The following is an 18,405-nucleotide window of genomic DNA, read 5'->3' on the forward strand; positions in this document are numbered from 1 at the left end:
GAATGGTGGTTTTATGTAATGGTCCAATTCCATTTATTTTAATATGTTAGTTAGGAAGTATGTATTACAAGTGTTGGGAATTGGACAGGAATGGAGTGTGATCACTTTCTTAGAGTATAATTGCTAACCAGTGGAAAATACCAGAAAGTTAATTTTACTTCTTTAAGCTAATACTTTTTTTTACACAGGACATTTTGGCTGTGTGTACCATGGGACATTGCTGGATAACGATAGCAGGAAAATTCATTGTGCTGTGAAGTCACTGAACAGTGAGTTACATGTTTAATAGTGAGACATTACTATTAATTCCAAAGATAACTGGGGTGAACCAATAAATTCCAGTGAAGCATGCATTCAGAAACAAAGATTCGTAGTTGCAGCTGAATCAGATTTATCTTTGGAGCAATTCCAATTGCTTGAGATTACCACAACACATTGGCGTATATTTTTACATCAAATGAAATGCCCATAGATTTCCTCTACAAACAAAAGAACACTGGAAAATAAGAGAAAGGTAGTGTCATGTTTTATTCTACTGAGTCCTTAAGATTTGGGTTTGGAAGTTAAATTGCTGAAGAGTGGGCAAAGCTGCTGGAAAAGATAGCATAACAACATTTGTTAAGGACTTTACTCAAGTGTTATTATTCAATTTTAAATCGTTCAAAATAAGAAATGGAGAAACAGAATTAAAATCACCAACAGCCTGTATTTGGTCATTGTAGGAAAACCAATGCACATAATCTGGTTGTAATGTGGAACATGGAGAGCATGGTTGTAGTCTCTCATTATCACTTTGTTGTGCAATGACATACTGTAGAGAAATGAACCCTAGTTTGTTTCTGTTTCTTTTAATTAACTCCTTTTATTACTGTGTTTCTCAGGGATAACAGACCTGGACGAAGTAGCTCAGTTTCTGAAAGAAGGAATAATCATGAAAGATTTCACTCATCCCAATGTTCTGTCACTCCTGGGAATCTGTTTGCCCAATGAAGGATCCCCATTAGTTGTTCTTCCATACATGAAACACGGAGATCTTCGAAACTTCATTAGGAATGAGACTCATGTAAGTACCTGGTGAGGTATAAACTGTAATGCAAGTCTGGCCACACCCTGCTCCAACACCACACGTTTCAAGCTCTCATAATTACATTACGTCTGCGACTTGCCGCTCTTACTACACCTTAACCTTTAGCACTTGCTTAGTCTGGCATCAAGCCCAGCCACAGCACTGCCACTCCTTCCCTTCCCCCTCAAATTCCTCTCTAGAATGTTTCCCAGAAATTATCAGCAATAAGTATTTCTCATTTCCCATCCTAAGCCTCTTAATAAACAAGTGTGTTTATGAGATCTACGTCCAGGGGCCCAATCATCTACTGGTCAAACTGGCACATCTCTGTTGACTTTAGCACAGCTGAGCCAGTCATCAACATCTGCTCTTCCAGCTCCTAGGTAAGGGACCTCCATATCCCGCTAGTGTCACAGTCCATTTATTGTCAATAATTTTTCTTCCTATCTTAAGAAAGAAAACAAAAACTGTTGTACAAATGATGAGTTCTCTCTTACCAACAATCTTCCCCATGTCCATTGAAAGACTGTAGATTCCTCAAATGTGCTTCGCTGCTTTCTCTCAAGTAGGAGACCACAGATCTTACCTCAGGCAGTGTAAGCCTTTACACTTTACACTGCAGTATTTCACCATTTCACAGTGTTAGGACAATACAAAGTGACTTCTGAGCCAGTAGGATTTTGTACGTGCTTTTATGGCAATCAGCAATAGCCAGTACAATTTTTTTAAAAAAATGCATTTTGACAAATTTTTTGGAGGAGTTTAGCTGTCTGAGGCTGGTACCTGCTCCCATTTGAGTTTCTTTCATTCTACAAGCACCAAGGACCTTGTCTATAAATAGTGCCTCAATCCATTCTGAAAGAAATACAGTAATGACCACAGTTGGATCAGATTGTTCCACAGAAGAAAATTATAAGGAGCAATGTCAAAAACACAAAAATCTATCTGTAGGATCCTTACTATTACATAACAAGTCATATGATTGCCATAAAAGACTTACAGGTTTATGTTTATATTTATTTTGATATTTAACATTTTGAGTATCATCTCACCATATAGGCAAGCAGAAAGAGTTAACAATCATTGCCAAAAACATTCCTCTGGTAACTGCTAAGGTCTCATTTCCCTTTTTCATGACATCATACTGGTGCCCCTATTTTGTCCCAAACAGGACTTTCTCTTTTCTTGGTCATCTTCAGCTGACGAACTCCAAATTCATAGTTAGTACCTTCCACTGAGTTACATGCTATCATTCTTAAGTCCACATTTGTGAATTTTGTGTATCATTGAGGTTTGAGCATACTGTTCTGCTTCCCAAGCCAGGTTATGCTGCTTATGCTGTAAACTCTACTCTTCTGGAGAGTGTCAGCTTTTTTCTTTTCTTATAGTGTGTTTTCTCACTGGGGGTAAGGAGTTGACCTAAACTTAAACCAGTTTCACTACAAGCACCAACCTTTCTTGATCATTCTGGTGGCAGGAGAGGTTTGTAAAACCTAGAGTCACAACATAAGGCTTCAGCATTCATTTTATCATAAATGTTTGTATTTTACAGAATCCTACAGTAAAAGATTTAATTGGATTTGGCCTTCAGGTCGCAAAAGGAATGAAATACCTTGCAAGTAAAAAGTTCGTCCATAGAGATTTGGCAGCAAGAAACTGTATGTAAGTACAAACATCTACTTTCAGCCACATTACCCCACTCTTCTGTGTAAAACAGTGAGATGAGATAAACTGAAGTTTCCAGAATTCTGCTATTTTTTCATCAAAAGATGGTGTTTTTTTCATTGCTCTGCAATTATACTGATGTTTGTCTTGCATAATGATGAGCTACTCATCTTGCTAAGAGCTCATTTCTTACACATAGGCTTTTTTTGAGTGTGAGAAATGAGAAAGCTGAGGTCAAAATCATTGGTTAGAGTTTAAAAGGCATCTCCTAAGGGAAGTTAAACTGCTGTTGTCTCAACTTGCTGTGCTTCCACCCAGCCTCTTCAGAAGCAGCATGTCTTGCTGCCACACCTAACCAGGAGGGAGAGGAGCACAGGGGAACTTTGTGAGAAAAACAGGAACACAAAGAAGCACAGTGAGACCTCTTGACAGTAGTCTTTCATTACATGAGTATGAGCTTACTTTGGCTCAACTAGGTGCACAAATTAACATTCAAAGAATCTTACTGGTGTCTGGGAAGCCAGACAGTTCGGTTCCCACAAAGACAAACTGATACAGGAGTTGCCAATATGATTATGCTGATTTATCACTGATGTTGTGAATTAATGAGGCACAGCCTTAAACATTAAAGTTTATTTTTAGCACATCATAAACTGGAACTCTGGCTGCAAAAAGGTCATTAACCTGTGACATCAGATATTTTATTCTTTTTTCAAGGGTGCACACCTGTGCAGCTGAACATTTTTGTAGAGGTATTGATTTTTTTAAAGGATGAAAAAAGCCACAAGTAGATTTTCAGGATTCTTAAGAAGAAATGTGTTAGGTTACTGAACTAAAGACATAGTTCATCTAGTCAAAGTCCAAATAATGGCAATAGGACATTCCCCTTGGCCTACTGTCTCTTCCTCGGGTGAGGAAGGAGCAACTCTCAGGGTGTCTCACATGACCACTGAATGACTGCTTTTGTACTTCCAAAGGGATCAGCACTTCGGAGCCTGGAGAGCTGCTGCCACAAGACCCACTTTCCCCAGTGGCCATGTGCAATCCAACACTCAGTACAGGCTCTGCTACAGCAGTGATGTCTATCAGAAAGGAAGCCAGCATGCAAATATAGTCCTCAGGAACTCTTAACTCTATTCCGCTATCCTGGAGGAGGAGCAGAAACCTGCTATGGCATAAACTGTTTCCTGTTGACCCATCAAAATTCCCTCCTACTCCCTTCATCAGATTAAGTTACAACATCAGTAAATACAGCAGATGGTTCTGTCCCATGCACTGGGACTTCAACAGACCAGAGTTGTCCAGACAGAAAACTCATAAATTCAAGACAGGGAAATGTTATGTGTAGACACTGAGAGAGACAGGATCATTTAGCCTGAGAAGGTTCAAGGAGATCTTATCCATCTGTATAAATACCTGATATGGTGGATTAAAAAAGAGGAAGCCAGATTCTTCTAAGTGGTGCCCAAGGACAGGCAGTGGGCACAAACTGAAATAGGGAAAATGGCATTTAAACATAGTAATGCTTTTATTGTATGGATGACTGAACACTGGCCCAGGTTGCCAGAGAGGTAGTGGAGTCCTTATCCTTGCAAGTATTCAAAATCACCTGGTTTTGAGCAACCTGCAGTAGTGGAACCCTGCAGGGGAGATAGTGGTGAGCTAAATGATCTTCAGGGGCCCCTTCCAACCCTTCCAACACCCATTCTGTGACTATGTGGTGCTGTAAGAGGCCCAAAAGGAAGTGCTTGCTGTGGCTAGGTCTGCACATGTAAAGAAGGATAGGCTTGAAAATGACAACACCCACGCTCTGTCTGTTTGTGTCAAGGATATCACTTATCAGGACAAATACCAAGCTTAGGAGAGGCAAAGCTAAGGAGGTCTTCTGGTGTGACTTCTGGTAAGCTGTAACCCCAACAGAACTTTCGTTATGCCACCATTTTCTCCCAGAACAGACACTAAACTCATCCTTAGATACAGGACTACATTATTACATAAAGGCAGTCACTGAGATAATGATGGATCCCTCCTTACCAAAACTGAGATTAAGTAGGAAAGATGGTGCATTGACTTGGAAATAAAAATGAGCAGGTTTTAAGGATACAGAAGAAAAAACAGCTGTGGAAGTAATGATGTAGAACTCCATCAGGATGTACAGGCTATTAGCAAAAATCTTTTTATACATAGCAATTGTTTTAAAATAACTGTAATTCAAATTGTATAATCATAACAATATCAGTCATTTCCTGAGTTCATTCACTGTGTTAAATGGGTGTCAAATATACTTTGCTGCACTTTTGTTTCAGTGTTACATTCGTTTCATAGATCCCAAATAAAGTACTGCCATCCAAAGTCACAGTCTCAAAAATGCAAGTTAGTCATTATAATCCACCAGTATGGTAAATCTTGCCTGCTCAGTTGCAAATAACACCTTTTGTCATTTCTCTAGGTTGGATGAAAAATTTACTGTCAAGGTTGCTGATTTTGGTCTTGCTAGAGATGTCTATGATAAAGAATACTACAGTGTGCACAATAAAACAGGAGCTAAACTGCCAGTGAAATGGATGGCTTTAGAAAGTTTACAAACCCAGAAGTTCACAACAAAGTCAGATGTGGTAATGTACAAACATATTTGTGTCACCTATTTATTTCTTTTATATTGCCTGAGGCACCTTTCTAGTATTTAATTAATGGAACAACTCCAAAACTTATATTTGAATATAGCTTTTGTGTCACATAAGAATAAAAGACTCTTTCTACATCCAGAAAGTGTATTTGTCCCAATCACTAAGCAAGAATTATATCTTAGTGCTCAGGAAAGAATTAGGAGTTTAACCCTGTTCCAAGGGAAACTAAGGACATTCCAAGAAGCCAGGTTGGAGCTCCTATAGCTCCCCTGCTCTAGGAGGGGCTCTGGAAAGCTTGACAGAACAGGCTGACTTGGAGACTCGTAAAAGTTAATAGTTCTCCAAAATACTTCATCTGCTTTATAAAGAATTACTGGCTGCCTACAGCAACCTCAAGTATTACCTGGCCATTTATGAAGAAAAAGTTGTTGCAATGAAGTCATTTGGCTGGATTGCTTTGTATTTTAGCTCTCCATTCAATCCAGATTCAGACTGATCTGTGATGCATAGACTTTTCACCATGTCTATTGTCTTCAGCACGTATTTACACAGAGTTAGTCAGATCATCAGTTCATGTAAACTGGCAGAGCTCCATTAACCTCAAAAGAGGTCTGCCAATTTATACCAGCAAAGTAGCAAGCCTATAGGCTTTTAAATTCTTTCATTTACTTAGTTGAGATTCTCTGGCTCTTTTTTAAGTGGCTTCTCAAGTCCCTACAGCATTTATTAGCCCACTTAAAAGAAAGCTGAATGCAGTAAAACAACTTTTCAAAGGTAAAATCCATGCAGCTGAATGCTTAAATCTGTCAAACCGTCTTCTGAAACAGGAATGTAAAGCTCCCCAACCTCTTAACTTTTTATTTATTTCTTCATTTTCTTAGTGGTCCTTTGGTGTATTATTATGGGAACTTATGACACGAGGAGCACCACCTTATCCTGATGTAAATTCTTTTGATATAACTGTTTACTTACTACAAGGTAGAAGGCTGCTGCAACCTGAATACTGCCCTGATCCACTGTAAGTAAATAGTTTGCAAAGGCTTCTGCAAATGCTGATGATTCTATAGTATTACAGTAACTGAGACTGTGGGAGGAAAGAGAGAGTTGGGTTTTTTTTCTTTTTATGTGTTTTCATAATTGAATACTTCTTTTATTTGAATGGCAGGTATGAAGTCATGCTGAAGTGCTGGCATCCGAAACCTGAGATGCGTCCAGCATTTTCTGAACTTGTTTCAAAAATATCAACAATCTTCTCCACTTTTATTGGGGAACACTATGTTCATGTCAATGCTACTTATGTCAATGTGAAGTGCATTGCTCCCTATCCTTCTCTTCTATCATCACAAGACAACACAGACGTGGATGTTGACACATGACGGGTATGTCTGAAATTAAGGAAAATCCATTCTTAGTTGTATGAACAAAAAGCAAAACATTTTGTCCACTAGTTTTTACTGCCCGGTCTTTGTGAGAACACTGTTGCACATGTTTATGTTGTTGCCCAAGTTGCACTAGTACAAGGACACAATATCATCTTGTTTGAGGATACAGGATTCCATAAACCATCACAGTAATTTCCAAGTGTTTGGAGAACACCATCAATTTACCAAATGGAAATGTGGTGGGCTACCATCCAGAGCTGGTTCCCACAAAATGTCATTAATGTGTGCTCAGACCCAAGAACAAATGCCATGAAAGTAGAATATCAATCAGTATGGCTGGAAGGACTGTTACTGTGCATGTACTTTAGAATAATGAACAGTGCAGAAATGGTTTTCACACAAAAGGCAAGAAATGCAATAACAAGAGTTTAAAATGTATTGTCATCCCACATGGGGAAAACTTTGGATTTTTGAACTACATCAGCAAGGTTTCAAAGAACCTGGGCAGCCAATATAGCCAGCCTCATGGTGTCTTAACAGAAATCAAAATCAAGAAATGGTGTGCAGTAAAATAAATATACAAAAGTATGATTGAGTAAGGAGTGGGTAAGGAAGATTAAGGCAAAACTGGACCTGAACCTGGCAAGGGATGCAAAGAATAACAGAAAAGGCTTCTACAGGTACATTAATCAGAAAAGTAAAGCCAAAGAAGGTGTTCCCCCTCTGTTAAACAATGCTGGTGGACGAGAAGTCTGAGGTACTTAACTTTCTTTCCTCAGTCTTCAATGGGAACATCTCTTCCCACATCTCTTGAATGGATGGACAATAGGATGAGGACTGGGAGAGCAAAGCCCCTCCCACTGTAAGCAAAGACCAGCTTCATGAACACCCAGGGAACCAGAATGTGCACAAGTCTATGGCACCTGATGAAAGGTATCCCAGAATCTGGAAAGAATTGGCTGATGCAGTTGCCAAGCTGCTCTCCATGATTTTCAGAAAGTCATGGCAGTCAGGGAAAGTCCCAGGTGACAGGAAAAAGGGGAGCAATGTATCTGTCTTTAAGAGAACAAAGAACAACCCTGGGAACTACCAATTGTCAGCCTCACCTCTGTGCCTGGGTAGGTCATGGAACAGATCCTCATAGAAGGCACATGAAGGCACAGGGCGGTCCTTCACCGGGATTCAAGACATCAGCACAATTTCTCCAAGGGCAAATCCTGCCTGACCAGCCTAGTGGCTTTCTATGATGGAGTGACTACACCAGTAAAGAAGGGAAGGGCTACCAGCTGTCATTCTGTAAAGCTTTTGCCATGGCCCCCCACAACGTCCTCTAAATTGGAGAGAGATGGATTTGATGGGTGGAGTGTTAGATGGATGAGAAATTAGCTGGACAGTCACATCCAGAGGATAGTGGTCAATGGCTCAGAGTCCCAATGGCCATCAGTGACAAGTGGTGTCCCTCAGGGGTTTGCATTGGGACCAGTGCTATTTAATGTCTTCATTAATGACATAGACAAAGGGCATGAGTGCACCCTCAGTAAATTTGTAGATGACACCAAGCTGAGTGGTGCAGCTGACACACCTGGAGGATGGAATGCCATCCAGAGGCACCTGGACAAGCTCAAGAAATGCCATGAGTTTTAACAGCACCAAATGCAAGGTGCTGCTGCTGGGTCAGGGCAGCCTCTGTACCACCACAGGCTGGGGAAGAACAGATTCAAAGCAGCCCTGCCAAGGAGGACTTGGGGTGCATGAGGGGCTGGACATGAGCAGGCAAAGTGCCCTCCCAGCCCAGAAAGCCAAATGTGTCCTGGGCTGCATCAAGAGCAGCATGGCCAGCTGGTCAAGGGAGGGGATTCTGCCCCACTGCTCCACTCTGGTGAGACCCCACCTGGAGTGCTGCATCCAGCTCTGGGGCCCCAGCACAGGAAGGATATCAATCATCAACCATGGTGATAAGAGTTGGAACACCTCTCCACTGGGGAAAGGCTGGGAGAATTGGGGTTGTTTAGCCTGGAAGAGAGAAGGCTTTGGGGTGACCTAATTGTGGCCTTCCAGTACCTAAAGGGAACTTGCAGGAAAGATGGAACAAGACTATTTACAAAGGTATGTAGTGACAGAATAGGTGGAATGAATTTAAACTGAAAGGCAGTAGGTTTAAATTAGATATAGGGGAAAAACTCTTTACTATGAGGGTGAGGATGCACTGGAAAAGGTTGTCCAGGGAAGTTGGATGCCACATCCCTGGATTTTTCACCATTCATCAATGTACCCACAGCAGAGGGGCTGGATCTATATGATCTTCAAGGTCCCTTCCTGGGCCATTCTATGATTCTCTGATTCTACATCTTACCAGTTCTCTGGTATAGTCAGACGGTACAAAAAACAAAGGGAAAATCATCTAGCTTAAAGCATTCCTAATGTCAACATTATTCCAGCATTCAACCATTTCTTTGAGTCAAACAGTCCATAGCAACAGATCTCTTGCTGAAAAATGAAAAGCCTCCATTTCTTTCAATAAACAATGAATCACTCTGAGAATTAAAACTTGAAGGTGGCTGTCTGGTGAGTCGCTTGTTGAGCAGCTGAAGCTCTGCTACCTACCCTTGGGAGAAGCTGCTGACAAAGGTGAGTAAGGAGCAGAGGTGTTGCAGGCAGCCCTGACCTAAAAAGACACCACCATAAGCTGGCATATCAGTGACTTCTTCATACCAGCCCTGAAGAGCAGAGAAGACATCAAAAGAAGAAATGGCTTTAGGCCCTCTTTACTCTCTTCTTGGATCACACAACCCAGTGAATTATCTACTTTTAATGCTAAGTTATGACCAGAGAAACAATTTTGAAAAGAGATAGCAAACTTCTATTCATTAGGGAAGAGTACTATAACTTTAGGGCAAACATCACATGTCATTTCTGTTCCTGTGGAATTCTGTGCATACTACTGTATAGTTTGTTTAGACTAGGATAGAACTGGGTTTGCTGGTGTAAACACATAAAGTATTCTATTTTTATATTAAAAAAAAAAAGTTTATTTTTAATGACATTTACAAAGTTTGGTTAGGCCACAAAATACTGCACTGTGAACATTTCAGAAAACGTATGTCAATGTACATGATTCATAAACTGTAGCAACCTTAAGAAATACTGTGTAAATATTAAAAAGGAAAAGAACTGACTGTAAACACACTCCACCCTAAGTATGAAATCTCCATTGCTGCAGGCCAACCATTTTAAGATCTTCAAAGAGACATAATGCAGATAGAGAACTGATATAAGGGAGATATATTGTTCTTGGGAGACTGTGTTATAACTGAAAGATTTATAATGAGGGCAGAGTGTGTAGGCAAGCTATGAGCAGATAATATTGTATTGTGTTTCATCACCACTTTCATTTCAGAAATGAACTTTCATGTCTGCTGAGAGTGATACTAATTGTAGATTGCTCAAGGACAAAAGGCTTTGCTGCAGGCAAAAAAAATCATCTCTATGGTTGTTAAAACAGCTAAGGAAGTTTATGACACATAGATTTGGAGAAGTTACTCCAAACTTGTACGTACATGCTTGAGGAACGCTGCAATGTGAAACAGAGGACATTTTTACTATTTATGAACTTTTGCTTAATAAAGTTAATGTTGTGTCTGGGACACCTGTAAGAATATGTGATTCTGGTAAAGATTTGATGTTAGTAAGTTCATATATCTGCAAAGAGCTGAATGGTACTTATGTTTATAGTTGTTGTTATGACCGAATAAACACGTTATTAAAATGAATTATTGTAACACTTTAAGGTCCTAGTGCTATAATTACTGTTCACATTGACTGCTAAACTGTCCGTACACTTTTTCTGACTAAAATGGGAAGAGCAACCTGTGGAATTGTGGGAGAGAAGGGGAAAAACTCTGAAACCTAAAAATTCAGAGTGCACCAATAAATCAAACACACAGTTCATCAGCCTCCTAGCCATTATTATGTCGGAGAAAGATGCTGAATATTTGTCATGAACAACCATGGCATAGTCTGTTTGAATAGGAAGCCTCTTGCCCAACCACAGGCTGTACCCATGCAGAGCCTTACAATTCTTGATACCCTTAGAGGTGGGATGGCATTTGAAGCTTGGAATTTAGCAAGCATAAGGAGTACCTGCATGGCCCAACATGGATGCCAGCACTTGTTTGGCATGACTAATCAGTCATGACCCACAAGAAATTTCAAGCACCTGAATCTGTGTCCCTCAGGGTCATCCATCCTGCATTTCATATCTGCAAGGTATTTTGTATCTGTGACACCTGAAGAAAAAAATCTGCAGGGCTCTTGGTTCTCCTGGAGCAAGAGGAGCCAGCCCCACCCTTCACCCACATATTTCCTCCCAGTTTCATGAGATGTCTCACACTGAATTCACAAGTTTCCTTTTGTGAAGAGTATTTTAAGTGGGTACCCCACAAACACTGCAGTACACACTGTCCTGTGCCGCTCTAAGTCAGACCCTACAAGCTTATTTCTCTAGTGTCTTATCTCAGGGGAACATTTTGCACTTAACTCACTCAAAAATATTTCAGTGCATATCACCTCGTTGACAGCAGGCTGAACACGAGCCAGTGTGTGCCCAGGTGGCCAAGAAGGCCAATGGCATCCTGGGCTGGATCAGAAATGGTGTGGCCAGCAGGACCAAGGAAGTGATTCCTGTCCTGCACTCGGCACTGAGGAGGCCGTGTGAGTGCTGTGTCCAGCTCTGGGCCCCCCAGCTCAGGAGGGATGTTGAGGTGCTGGAGCATGTTCAGAGAAGGTCAACAAGGCTGCTGAAGGGTCTGGAACACAAGTCCTTGAGGAGCAGCTGAGGGAGATGGGGTTGTTTATCCTGGAGAAGAGGAGGCTCAGGGGAGACCTTATTGCTCTCCACAACCACCTGAAAGGAGGCTGCAGCCAGGTGGGGGTCATCTCTTCTCCCAGCGAACCTGAAAAAGGACATAAGGACACAGTCTTCAGCTGGACCAAGGGAGGTTTAGGCTGGAAGAACTTGGAAGAGTGATTGGGCATTGGAGTGGGCTGCCCAGGAAGGTGGTGGAGTCACTGTCCCTGGAGGTGTTTTTGAAAAGATTGGATGTAGCACTCAGTGCCATGGTCTAGGTGACAAAGTGGTGTTAGCTCATAGGTTAGACTTGACGATCTCAAAGATGTCCAACCTAGTTAATTCTGTGATCTCAACTGATTAAAAACAGCATTTACATGCCCTTGTCATTTCAAAATATCAGGAAAACCTAACATCAAAACACGTTTTCTCCAGACACATTTACTTCTTAACAAAAAATATACATGCTCAGTTTCACCTCAAAGTATATTTGAGGGAAAAGTACAGACTTGATGATGACCAGAGGTCCCTTCTAACCCTAAATATTCTCTTATTCTGTGAAAAAGGCATTGGAAATAGTAGCAAAGAATGAAAACATTCTGCTGTGTCACAAGACCAATCGATTTTTTATTCTAATTATTTGTATTTCATTTTCTTTGCAATAAATTTTCAGGATTTCCCTGAAAAGTCAGTAAAAAATCTCCAAGGTTTTAACACAATGTGCTATTAATACCAGGGTCTTCAACATAAACCAGCATAATACTCAGTCAAATGATGGTCTGAACTTAAATACCAGATTTGCAACACATTCCTCTGATTACTTCTCATGATTTCTCAGGGATGCTATATATTGCATTTTTGAAAGGGTCAACAGAATCACAAGCTTCCCATGCTCAGTTTTTCATCCTATAATTTTGATTATACCAGGTACCCACTGCAGCAGATCTGCAGCTGACTTACACTGGGAGGCTTCCCACTGCAGGAATATTAACAGTAGATGGGGCCCATGGTCAAAACATTGCATGGACATTGCATTGCAAAACAGATACCCTACACAAAAGCCAAGAGACTGAAAAAATAGGGAAGGATATCCTCAACCCAGAGAAATTTTCCTGTTTAGTTCACATCAACTTTTTGAGTGCGCTATTAACTCAACCACTGAGAGTCATTTGCCTCTATTTAGGAAGATTTTTAATCCACTGAGAGTAACTGGCCTCTGTTAAGGAAGATTTTTAATATATCCAACAATATTAAAGATTTCCAAAACAAAGGAAAATGGTACACAGTACCACTGGGTTGCTAAGGTTTAGCATATTGCTAATTTTCTGTCTCTGGTGTTAAAATCAGTCATGAAGAAGAGACCTACATGCTTTATGTAAATAAATTATGAGGTTGCAGCAGCAAAAACAGTACAGGTGAGAAACTGCAAAAGGGCCTCAAGATAATTTTATACCTAAAGATTAAACTCTCCCTTCGGAAATTTCATTTCTGGGATTCAGTCATAATACTATATCAGAGGAAAGGGTCATAGCAGATAAATGAAATAGAAATCATAATAGGTTTTTTACTCACTAAGCAAAACATCTATTCCTGAAAATTCCAATTTCCATTCTTTTTAACAAACAGGTCATGAACTGAGTATTCTGAGCATGAAAGAAAGACACAGAAAATCTTAGGATTGTGCCAAACTGATTAGTAAAAACATTTACAAGAAATTGTGATCTCACAGACAGCAGGGAGAGCTCAAAACAACTTTATTGACTCAACAGACACCAGCCCAATGGAAATCAGTCTCTCACGCCAGAACTGAGCTCTGATACTAAATCTGAATTTTCCTTTCGCAATCCCCATATACCTGCTAACACTGCAGGTGCATTTACTTCCAGTGAGGACGCCAAAAGAGACTTTCTGATTAAGATTAAGTGCTTGTAGCCACTGCTGGGGGACAGAAGAGAAAAAAATTCTGTTTTGCAAGAAGATCTGCTTCCCTGGCTGCTGCTACTATTAATTTTGGTGCTTTCCTTTCAAGAGCCAGCAGCCTCCTCACTACACACAATGCCTGGGGAGAGACCCTCAGCAGAAAGTAAATCCTTGCCATATTCAGCCCAGGGAGACCCTCTGGTTTCCATGTGCTTTTCTGTTTTCAGTAGTAAGTACCTTGATGCAGCCCAGTGCTGTTTGGAGGTTCATCACTGCCAGCCAAACATTTTTTTACATTCATTACAATTTAACAGGGCAGTCATCCTTTCTTGGGCCTCTGAGGCTCTGTGCATTCCTACAAACACCATGCGTTAACATTTGCCAGGTTCTAATTATCAAGCACACATTGAGACCCTCTCTGGCACAAATGACAGTTGAATATCTTCCTTTAGGATGTGAAAAGTGTTATTGCCAAAAACTTTAGGGTGCATGACCAAACATGGACACCTCAGCTGCCAGCTCACTGGGGCAATTGGCATGCTTCGCAAGTGTGACAAAACTGAATTCAAATGCTAAAAATAGAGTTTGGAGTTTAATTAGGAAGGAAAAAAGACCTCCAGACAACAGTGGTATATTCTCTATCTTGTGTGGCTCAATATAAAGGCAATTTAACAAAGATGATGGGGCTGCAGCCTGTTGGAGCTCATGGTAGGGAATTGATGACAAACACATGGGAAGATGTGACAATACATTCACCCTCGTCAGCAAGTGGAACATAACAAGGAGTGAGTCACATCCAACTCCAATTGCATGTTATCAGTTTCTTCAAGCAAACCTAGGAAGAGAAGATTGCTACAGGAATGACAACCATCATCAGAAGTTTAAAACACTTTCACCATGTGACTTTTGCATTTTGTAGAGAAATGTAATTAAATTAATAGATTCTTCATCCATTGTCAGTTACTGGAAATGTATCTACTGAAATTACCTGGTCTATTAAATCACTAGCTGTGCCTATGTGATATATCTTCCACCTGGCCACATGAACTGCAACAGCATTGAAACATTTCCCTCAAAGATCAATAGCTCAATAACTGTAAAAACGCTCCAGCACTGCTGCGTCCTCCATTGAGCACCAAATTGTTGCAGCTATTGTCAGAATTTTCAAACAGTAGCTCTGAATCAGATGGGAAAAGGACAAAAAATTGTCAGTCCCATGCAGTTCCCATGAATCCTGTCACTGAAGTGATGATAACAAACTCACCTCATTGAAAGGTGTAACCTGGGCTGCTGTATGAAATGCAGGTAAACAAAGGGCATCGACATCTGAACTATTTTTTACTTCTTTTTATGAATATTAAGTTTATTCAAAAATATCCTGAAAAATACCTGTACATCTGCAGTAACAATGATAAAATACATTTGCTAGGAATCTTGTTATTGATTTGTATCAGCAGGTTTTTCTTACAATCACAAAAATCCACAGTAAATTATTTTAAAATATGTTCAAATCTATGTCATATACCTAGGACTTCAAAATGTATCTGCCAATTCCTTTGGATAAATTCTTTTCTATTAGGCATTCTGGGCACCTTGAAATAGGTTTTCTGTTTTCTGAAAACTGAGTTTGATCCAAGGGAAACTGATTTTGGGTTATTTGGCAGAAACTACATTTCTCTGCAGTACTTGAGGGTTCATCTGTCTGCCAAAACTGATTTACCAAATACTTTGTCCTGGTTCCTGGCTCTAGTATCCTCACACTACCAAGAAGGCATCATCACATGGAGGTTCTGTGTACCAATACCTACCCAATATCTGTAGATATCTGTAGATAATTTTAAATAGGAAGACAAGCTCTGGATGGTGATGAACAATATGTTTACACTATTACTACTGTGAGGAGCAAATCATTACTGACACAGCACTTCTCCCAAGACTCCCCTTCCAAACTCCTTACAGTACATGCCATAAAATTTATGTAGTTATATATTTTACTGCATAAAATAGTGAATGTGCTAAAATAGTAACTTTGTTGCAGGGAAAGTAGTGTCCATGAAGGTTAATGGTCCACACTGAAAAGCCAATAACAAATGTCTTTGCTTAATGAAATGCTTGGTTTAGATCATATTTTTCATATTGTGCTTCTGCACTAGCCTGCCAAACAGATAGTATAAAACAGACTCATGACTCATTCATAAAATACAACATACAGGATCAACATTCTGGTATTTTCAACCTGAATTCAAATCAACAAGGTTTTATTTCAATGAAAAAAAACGACAAAAACCAACCCACCAAACTTCCTTTATCACCTGAATGAGAATATAGAAACTTTGCCCATCATTCCTACATTAAGTCACAATCAGGAAATGAGAGACTGCAAGAAGATCAAAGCATTTTATTGCTCAAGGTACCCAACACTATTTTCTACAAGTATAATGCCACTCCTCCCCATCACTCTTACTAGTACCCCTAAATAGCTAGGTCAAATTTTATGAGGAGTAATTTTAAAAGCTGGAAGAGCTCTCTCTGGAAAAAAGCCATCTGTTTGAAGTGCTCAACTGCAAGATCTGAAATGCTTCCCAGCATATTTTCACTTCCCAGATGTACTGCAAGTTCCAAATATCTGAGCATAAAGTGACAGATTTGCACAGTTGCAAGGGAACTTCTGTTCAGTAGTAAAGCAGAACTGAGCAGTAAGCTGTCAGATACAGGGGATCTGAACAAGGCTGCTGCTTTGGCTTATCTATGTTTTGCAGTGCTGGTGTTGTGTTTTTCATGTATGTGAAAGGTATCCACAAATGCAGACACTTATGTTGTACAGTGGGTTTTCTTTAGGTACAGATTGGCTGTATATCACATCTTCCCACAGAGCCAAGATACACTTAGAGAATATGAGAGATGTTCCTCAGCCCACAGTCGTTTTTAATTTCAAGACAAGGGAAAACTGATAAAAAGCTGTTGAAAAAGCATCAAATCCATCCTGCCTCTGTGATCAGCTAACATCAGCACACTGTTCAACGTGAAGGTGTTACCAGTAATGCAAACCATGGCATATAGCTCAAAAATCAATCACTTTTAGGAAGACTTGTTAAAGAAAGTATTAGCAAAATTATTTGTGATTAGGAAAACACTGAAAAATGTAGAAATGTCATCATAAAACCCTCCTTGTTTCCTTTCATGATATTCTAATCCAACACTCCTCTGATTAAACAGCTAATAGAAATTTCAGCCTGCTATGATAATGCCTAGTGCCAAAGCCTGAAGAGAAAAGCTGACCAAAGAATTAGCAGAACCAGTTTTGGAGATATGATTTTTCCTTTATTATAATGAATACTACTAACTAGTTTGGAGAGAGTGCTTTTCATAAATACATTTCAAAGCACCTGCACAAAAATATAGGACTGGAAGACGTGTCAGGAGATTATTTGGTCCAACCCACGTCACTAAGATAGGGTGAACACACTTAAGCTTGGCAAACATTTGTCTAATGTTTTCTTTAAAAAACCCACTTGTACAAGCTACCAGGATTTCAAGGTTTCATTATTTGTATAGTGCAAAAAGTTCTCCTGGATTTCTTTTCTAAATCTTTCTAACTCAGTATGAGACCCATATCCTTCTTTTTGCTCCAACACTGGCTACATATCCAACAAACAACTGTCAGGTTATCTATAGAAAAAAATTAAGCAAAGATTCCCCATCTTAATCTCTTTTTTTTCCTCAGATTAAAAAGTTCTTTTCATCCCTTAGTCATAGCCTTTATTTTCTTAACATATTTCTTCTTGCTGTTTCTTCCCAGTCTATCTTCATTTCTTTACTTCTAAAGTGTGGTGGCAAAGATAAATTTGGTACTCTCAAAATGTACCACTCTGTAGAGTGATTAGGTCAGCGTTTGTGTTGCTCATGGCTAAATTAAGTCACCAATAATATAACCCAAGTTGCCTGGACAAACAACGTACTACAGCACATTACATGCTTAGAGGGTTTTTTCCACAAACACATTGAGAAATGTGGTTCTAGGTGCAAACAAGGCAAATAAATAACTTGCTTGAGGATCTTTCTGGTCAAACAAGTTAGATGGGTCTGCAATATACTGAATCCTCTTTTTTATAAGTCTATATCCTACTTTTGTCTTGAGATGATGTCCCTCCCCTAACTCATTCTTTTGTGATTACCTTAGTTGAACCACTGCAGTTACAAGGACAACTTTTAACCAAAGAGCTACAGCAAAGCCAGGAACAGGAACTCAAGTTATTTGGAACCCTAATCCTTCATCTCTTAGCCTGAATTAAAAGAATATTATATTCATTTTACATAATACATATTTTTAAACACATATGTATTTAGTGGTTTCACACTTCCTTTGTCTCAATTTTAACTGACTTTGATCCATTACCTTTAAATAACTTGCATAATGCAGCCAGACAAGACCAACAAATGTAGATCTCTGGCTTCTAAAAAGGGAGCTCTACCAAAAGGAATTTCTTGAGCACTGGGTCAGGTAGAAAACAGGTCAGATTCAGGAAGCAGAGAAAAGCTAAGAGCACAATAGAGACATTGTTCATGTGTAATAGGAAGTTATGATATTTGGAAAGATGGAAACATTAGACTTGGTTAGGTAAGGGAGGAGACACAGTGAGGCTCCATGTTTGCCATGTTATACCAACACTCCTGCCACTCTCTCCCTCATGTCAAACCTGATGCATGGAAAAAATGCCCAAGGGCCCTGGGAGGTGCCTCCTTCTAATGAGTGTTCTCTGAGGCCACTGACCCTGACAGAGAGCTCTGTGAGAATACAGCCACTAGGCAAGGGATGAAGTTCTCTCAAACACCTGAGAGAAGTTATTTCTTCAGCAGTGCTTACACACACACTGGTAATGGCAGATTCTGAACAAAGAC

The 18,405-nt window shown here is 39.9% G+C and overlaps 1 protein-coding gene across 3 annotated transcripts in view; it reads left to right on the plus strand.

The window, feature by feature from the left end:
* Positions 1-8,595, plus strand: part of MET (MET proto-oncogene, receptor tyrosine kinase) — an 87,755-nt gene extending 79,160 nt beyond the window's left edge. For all 3 annotated transcript variants that reach the window (XM_033058350.1, XM_033058351.1, XM_033058349.1), the window contains exons 16-21: positions 189-269; positions 882-1,063; positions 2,619-2,728; positions 5,181-5,346; positions 6,240-6,376; positions 6,524-8,595. In XM_033058350.1, coding sequence (XP_032914241.1) covers positions 189-269; positions 882-1,063; positions 2,619-2,728; positions 5,181-5,346; positions 6,240-6,376; positions 6,524-6,734 — 887 coding nt within the window. In that variant the 3' untranslated portion in view covers positions 6,735-8,595. The remainder of the gene's footprint in view (positions 1-188; positions 270-881; positions 1,064-2,618; positions 2,729-5,180; positions 5,347-6,239; positions 6,377-6,523) is intronic.
* Positions 8,596-18,405: the final 9,810 nt, after the last annotated feature.

The sequence above is a fragment of the Catharus ustulatus genome, chromosome 4 (assembly GCF_009819885.2).
Source record: "Catharus ustulatus isolate bCatUst1 chromosome 4, bCatUst1.pri.v2, whole genome shotgun sequence".
NCBI classification, from domain to species: domain Eukaryota; kingdom Metazoa; phylum Chordata; class Aves; order Passeriformes; family Turdidae; genus Catharus; species Catharus ustulatus.